Source organism: Bidens hawaiensis, unplaced genomic scaffold (assembly GCF_021521415.1).
Source record: "Bidens hawaiensis isolate Kalapana, Puna unplaced genomic scaffold, B.hawaiensis_p1.1 tig00002977_1, whole genome shotgun sequence".
Lineage (NCBI taxonomy): Eukaryota > Viridiplantae > Streptophyta > Magnoliopsida > Asterales > Asteraceae > Bidens > Bidens hawaiensis.
In genome coordinates, this window is record NW_027491160.1 from 172,939 (window position 1) to 179,922 (window position 6,984).

The 6,984-nt window shown below is 35.6% G+C and overlaps 1 protein-coding gene and 1 pseudogene across 1 annotated transcript; both read right to left on the reverse strand.

Moving 5' to 3' along the window:
- LOC143621793 (RING-H2 finger protein ATL8 pseudogene) lies at window positions 1-544 on the reverse strand (annotated as a pseudogene).
- A 2,985-nt stretch (window positions 545-3,529) lies between these two features.
- On the reverse strand, window positions 3,530-6,890 carry LOC143621794 (peptidyl-prolyl cis-trans isomerase FKBP18, chloroplastic-like). The gene is made up of 6 exons (XM_077093111.1): window positions 6,659-6,890; window positions 5,531-5,604; window positions 5,361-5,447; window positions 4,649-4,798; window positions 4,510-4,569; window positions 3,530-3,663 (listed from the first exon to the last, which is right to left on the reverse strand). Exons 1-6 carry the CDS (start codon window positions 6,888-6,890, stop codon window positions 3,592-3,594), a joined length of 675 nt encoding a protein of 224 aa, XP_076949226.1. The 3' UTR covers window positions 3,530-3,591.
- Between the last annotated feature and the right edge of the window lie 94 nt (window positions 6,891-6,984).

The following is a 6,984-nucleotide window of genomic DNA, read 5'->3' on the forward strand; positions in this document are numbered from 1 at the left end:
TGTCCGCAACGCTACAACTTAAACTACCTACCGCTAGTTTCCCCTATCGTCATAGACTCATTCCCGCTCCCATCACACCTACCGCACCTCACCGTCTTCAACAACATTTGCCTACACGACGGGCACGTAAAGTGCGATCCAATCCACCGATCGACACACGCAGCATGAAAACAGTGTCCACACCGCGGCAAAACTCTAATCTCATCCCCCGCGACAAATTCCGTCAAGCAGATAGCGCAATCGACGAAAGTATCCGCGGCAGAGTAGGTGAGCTTGGGAATTGTCCGGAGAAGTTTGGCCGCGGGCAGGGAGAAGTGGTTTACGCTTTCGGGTGAAGCGCTTCGGCGAATCCAAGAGCACCGGGCCACGGCGTTGAGGGCGATGAGGCAAATGAGGAAGCAGAAGATGATGAAGAGACCGATGAAGAGGATGAATTCGGAGTTGAAGTAGACGGGGTCGTCGTCCGGTGAGGGTTCGGGCTGAGGGGGTGGGGGTGTGGGTGAATCCGGACCACTGAGGAGGAGTCTGAATGAACGAGTCATGGCTGTGGGGTCAAGGACATGAGGATCAACAATAGCTTTATAAATAGTGGAAACCGTTGAAATAAATGATAAATAAATAAGTTATGTGTTCTTATTTTATCTTTTTTTTAAAAGTGTTTGAAATTACCATTAATACTGAAGAGTGAACCGTTGATGCCAAATATTTATATTGATTTTAGTGTTTCATGTCTGACTAACCCTACAACCAGTGGCGGACCCAGGATTTTTTGCCAATGGGGTCCCATATTTTCGGTGTTCAAATTTTTCGGGTCGGTCGTTGTTCAGGTCGGGTCGAGGAGAAGAACATAATAAAAAACAATATCATAATAAAACTTTCTTTTCAATCATCACTACCTGAACGGGTCAAAATGGGTCGGGTTGACACATAAACACTTTGTTTTCCCTTTCTTAAACATTTTTGAGATAGAACCTAGATCCACCCTTTCATAAGCATGTGTTGAAAACCATTAACTTAAACTAGTGAAAAATAAAACTGATATTTTAAAGTGTTTGAATGTTTCTAAAGAAAACCATGCATAAAGTTGAAAACAATGATATGTATTTTAGAGGTGTTTGAATGTTTCCAAAGTTATCATTGCAACATTAGCAATCAAATGATTGATTAACACTAAAAATTAACACAAAAAACCAAAAACTGAGCCTTGTAAGACTTGAACCCATGACCTTTCAAAGATAAAACAAGGGACTTTCCACCAGACCACATCAACATTAATAGTATGGGTTCCAAGTATTAAATCTTATGGGGTCCTCAAAAAATTTAATATACCGCTTCTAATAAATTTTTAAAAAACATTGGTGTCCCGGGACCCCGATCCACACTATGTGGGTCCGCCCCTGCCTACAACATTATAAAGGAAATACAAGGTGACAGAATTAGAAAGTGTTACAAAATTGTTAATATATTTTTCCTTTAGTTAAAAAAATAATTGCTATATTAAAGTTTATTAAAAGCAAATTCAATTCAACTTTTACGAATAAAATACTTATAGAGATGGTAAAATTTATAGGTTAGAAGCCAATCACACCAAAAGTAAGGGTACGCAATAACCCGAATAATTAAACCGAAGTATAGATAATTGATATGCTGAGTAATAATACTCGGCCTAACTAATAACTGACGGTTAGGTTTTCTTTTATGAAAACACAATTATGGTTCGGTTTTGGTAATGGAACCATGCTAAACCGAACAATAATTTTCTTTCCTTATAAACTTTCAAGACGATTAACTACAATAGTATAATAAGAATAATAAAAAAAAAGTACTTAGTTGTAATTCTTGATTTAACTTAAGAGAAGGAAGGTGGAATCATATTGCCAAAAATGGAACTTTACAAATCAGTGTAAACATGAGAGAGCAATTCTTTCTAATATGTTGAAAGGAAAATTTCTTGGTAACAAAGCTTGACTTAAAAACAAGTAATTGGATGTCCAATCTTATATCTTAAAATGTTGGCTCAATAACAAATGTGTCATTGAAGTTAGGCAAAGCTAACACATGACTGCTTCATCTGTCTCTATGATAATGATGTCTAAAGTCGTTACAACGTACAAGTTTAAGTTTTAGGTTAGCGTTTCCTATATATGATTTCATCTTCATTAAAAATTGTTACGACTTGATTAGTTCTTTTCTTAAATAACAACGGTAACTTAAACTTGAAAATAAATAAAAATATAAACTGAGACACCTTACTTTCTAGCACTTGATAAGAAAGTATTACAAAATAATTTAAAAAAATTACTTCATGTTAAATATCACTTTTTACATCAAGTGGTAACTTACAAGTTTGTTAAAATGATATGTTTTATATTTTTATAGTTCATTAGATTCTGATTACGTAATAAGATTTGTTAGAAAGAAGTAAGAAACATGTTACGTAAACAAATATGTAACATAAAAAGTGCATCATTCATTTTGCACCATTATTAACTGTCATTGGAAATTAATAAAATGTGTATTTTTATGCATCAGCCAAATGCATATACGTATATTTAATATTCATAGAAGTAACTAGATAAATTGGATGTGGTTTAATGATAAAGCTCTCACTTTACTAGTGAGATGTATGGGGTTCAAACCTCATTATCACCAATTTATATGAGAGATATGAGGGATTACCCTGGCTTGCCAGGGTTGAGTCATGATCACATCCGGTTTTACCGGCTCCTCGCTGTTGTGCCGTTTGGCAGACGTGGGGGTCGGGTTTTATCCATGGAATCCCTCAATAGGTGGACCGCTAGGGGCTTCGTCCATCCGGACTCGTGACCGGCTCGGGCTACCTTTAGCCATTGGGGGCCGCGTACAAAGTACCCGACATTATTTAATTGCTCGTTCCAGAAAAAAAAAAGTAACTAAGGTAGGCGAGGTTGGGGGGGTTGACCCATATTAATTATTAAATCAATGTCTGTGGCCCAAAATAAACTGCTTATATGTGATTGTGGTTGTGGTACACCTCAGCTCTATCTATAAGCCAAAAAATGCAAACCTGTTTCAACAGTCTATGGCTTCAAATTAAACATTTTAATTAAAATAAATAAACAAAGGATCTTCATACATAACTATGATTCTTCACACCCCACTTTTCGCCTATACGTCTCCGTATAGGACCTGAGTTGTTGAAGACCTATACGGGTTGTATAGGCTTAAAAAGCTGTTTTTTGTGTCCACAACATGCACTTGTCAGTTATGTGTGGCCATCAGGGTGGTGTACTGGTGTATGAAGATTATCACATCCCTAAATGTATTGTCCTTTATATCAAAGCACCTGCAAGCAAACAGCAAATTGTATTTTAAACTCTAATTAGTAGTTAAAATGAAGGGGGAAAAAAGTGAAAGTAGCATCTTTGCAGCTTTTATGGTGCGACCTCGGTAACTTTGCTGTGAAGAGAAGTATGCGGAAGAAGATGGCGAGAGACATTTAAAGAAAATGGAATTGGTATACAAATTATAAATACAACTATGTTTGTTTGTTCTTTATACATTACATATTAGTCGACATATATTTGCTCTTCATAACAAAACCAAGTCACATTACAAACTACTACTTTCCTTGGGTCGCGTTACTTGCAATAGCTCAAGATTCAACTCAAACGTCGCTCCAGGCTGCATGTACATAAAAGAAAACATGCAAGTAAATAAGCCAATATTGTACTGTATTAAGCGTATAGAGATTAAAATTAAACTTGCATACCCTCTAGTGTGTTACTGATAACATAGCCATAAAGTCGTACACTGGTCTAATACAAGTCAACCACATTTAAAAATAACAATAAGCGAACCAGACATCCGGTGGACCGTCCATTCAGTGGGAAGTTTGTTTGTGCTCGTCCATTTAAGAAACGAACCGGACACGTACAAAAAAATTTTTGTTCGGTAAGCTTAACGGACAAAGGCTGCGCTCACTCAATAGTGTTCGTGAACGTCCGTCCGATTACGTCCGTTTAGTAGTGTTGTGTATGCTGAAATTCCTTAAAGAATGAAGAATTTGAAGCTTGTTTCTCGTGAACACTAGAAGTTTGTGGATTTTGAATTCCAAGACATTATGTTGATATGATTATGTTTTGGTTACTATGCCAAGTGTCAAGTATTTTTGGATATCATGTGGTGTAATGTTCATTAGTGTTTATGTTTAAGTATTTAGATATGTTTATGTTTGTTTGTCCATTAATGTTCAGTAGTGTCCGTTGGTGTTCCTTTGTCCATTAGTGTTCGGTTGTCTGTTAGTGTGCTTTTACAATACTAACGAACGGACACAAACGAACACGGACAAACTCAATTCCTTAATGAGCAGGCCCGGACATGAATTTTCGTTCGGTAGAGTGCTCGTGAACCGTCCGTTTGTCCAACACAAGCTTAATGGACGAACACGGACAAGGTCTCGTCTGGTTCGGTCCGCTTACAGCACTAAACTTTAGCATAAGAAAAGAAGAAAGGTTAACATAAGCATACCGGAATCTCATTCTGTCCTTTTTTACCATACCCTGCCTCTGGAGGAACAATCACTGTCCTCTACGCATGCAACAAAATCAAATAAAATAATAAATTAATCAAAAGAGAGTTAAAATATGCGGTTAAGAAATACGGATACCTTTCCACCAACTTTCATCCCCTCAACAACCCTGTACATGGCGGGAGGAGGTTTTGGTGCAGCTTGAGCAGAAAATAAACCGTTGGGATTGTCTACAAAATCACGTTTTCTTTCTCTTCCCGGGGGAGCTCCAACCTTAAACTCATAGGGCTACATTTTTAACGAACATGTCATCAACATACTTATACAAAAATAACACTAACTTTGGGGATGTTTAGAAGCTAATTATTAAACTTCATTTAGTGTTTGGTATGAGTGATTTAAGATATTCATTTCTGGAGAAGAATGAAAGTTCTGATTATCGAAATAAATGTTCATTTGACTATCTATCCATAATTAGCTTTATTCAATTATAATTCAAAAAGTTCAAGCCCTTTGAAAAACTTCATTTATGTACGAAAACAAAAAATAATGTCCATAAGGATCCTGAAATATAAACAAGGGCAGGCTAGTGAAAACAAGGTTAGGAGTTACTTAAAAAAATAACTGTGTGTATATGCACACAAGGTATGTATGTACTTTAAAAAGTCCATTTTATACTATCAATGTTCCTCTCGTATCACTGATCGAGTGAACGGCTTATATGATAAAACGAATCAATTTCTCACCCTATTTCAAGTAACAGGGAAAAGGTAAATAAGATAGTATCTCGGTAGATGGATGATACAGTCAATTTTGAATATACAGTCAGCAGGTGAAAGTCGAGAGAAACCTGTGCAATGGTACGGTTTCCAGCTAAAATTTTAGACTCTCTGCTTGAAACTGCTGTGATTTTGTTATAAACACAATCAAAGTGGACCTGCACAAACCAACCTTACTCGTAACCGCATTAACTTGAAAGATTAATTCATATTAGTTAATTATCACATACAATACAAGAACCTGAACTGTTGATCCCTTTTCAGCAGTGGGACCCTTCCCTTCAACAAGATCATAGTATTTAAGCCCATCCGCTGCTTGCAAAAATTATCATAAACAACAATTACCAACTAAACAATATCCTTGTATATACAATCTCAAGTTTCGGTTTTTAATGTTTGGACGAACAAAAAATGTTTCAAGTAGGAAATGTAATTCATGCTTCCTCGCAATGAATAACAATATTCTTCAAGACGATTAAAAGAAAAAAAAATGATCATACATACCGGCTGAAGACATGTAAATGAACCTAATGAACACGAACAAGGGCATGTTCATGTTCATTCATTTAACTTTAAATGAACATGAACACGAACACTTAATTAGACAAATATTTATGTTCATGTCTGTTCGTTTAAAAATTGAGCATGTTCGTGTCCGTTTATGTTCGTTAATTTAAAATCAAAATGAACAGTTCATGAACATGGACAACATAACTGAATAAAGATAAATGAACATAAACGATCATATATGAACAAACACAAACAAATGAACAAATATAAAACATGAAGTAGATGATTCATCCAAGGTTTCATCCAATAATGAGCATAAACGAACATAAGTAAAAGGAACATAAACAAACGAACATAAATGAACAGAGGAAACATGTGTTCATGTTCGTTCGTTTAATTAAATGAACACAAAGTTTTTGTTAATGTCCATTCATTTATTAAATGAACGACCATACACATAACTTCCCACCGAAGGGATCACGAACACCTCACTGGTCAGTTCGTTTACTGGCCTACATACTGCATAAATAAACTAGTAGAAAATAAAACTCTTAGTCTCTACCAAAATATCTATTAGACTTCCTATTCACTTAACATCAACTGAGTGTAGGGAATTTTACATCAGCTAGCAGTAACCAAATGAATTCATAATAATAATAATAATATTAATTAGACAAAAGATTATTTTAGCATAAAAGTCAAAATTAATCTTGCATTTTTATTTGGATCTCTTAACTAATAAAAATTTTAACTTCGGCACCTAAAGTTACAGTTTTGAACTTTTGATTAAATATTGAGAAACAATTAATGTGACATTAAAATTTGATAAGACAAAAAAAAGGTGGTGAAATAGACTAACGGGTAGTTTTGTAATCTTCAAGAGGGATGGTCTTTCGATTGCGTCTTTCTCTTGCGACAGATTGTTGTGGGTTTGTAATTTGGGTCAGTGGCAGCACTGTTATCAGAATTGCTGCTGATCTTCTTGATATGGAAATGGGTTGTAATAATGCAACATTTTGATTTTGATGATGGGTTTTTATGGGTTTGCAGGAACATGATATCAAGGGGCTTATTTTCTGCAAGCAAGCCATGGCCATGTGTCCCAAATCCCAAACCTATCTATCCCACTTCCGTCTTATTATTATTATTATTATTATAAATATTTTTAATTTAATAGTTCACAAA

Bases quoted from the DNA above. Each gene is read 5' to 3' on its own strand.
- LOC143621794 (XM_077093111.1), bottom strand. From the start codon at position 6,890: ATGGCTTGCTTGCAGAAAATAAGCCCCTTGATATCATGTTCCTGCAAA. The intron at 5,448-5,530 runs GTTCTTGTATTG...TGGTTTGTGCAG, and splicing joins AAAAGGGATCAACAGTTCAG to GTCCACTTTGATTGTGTTTA. The intron at 4,799-5,360 runs GTTTCTCTCGAC...TTAAAAATGTAG, and splicing joins GAAACCGTACCATTGCACAG to CCCTATGAGTTTAAGGTTGG.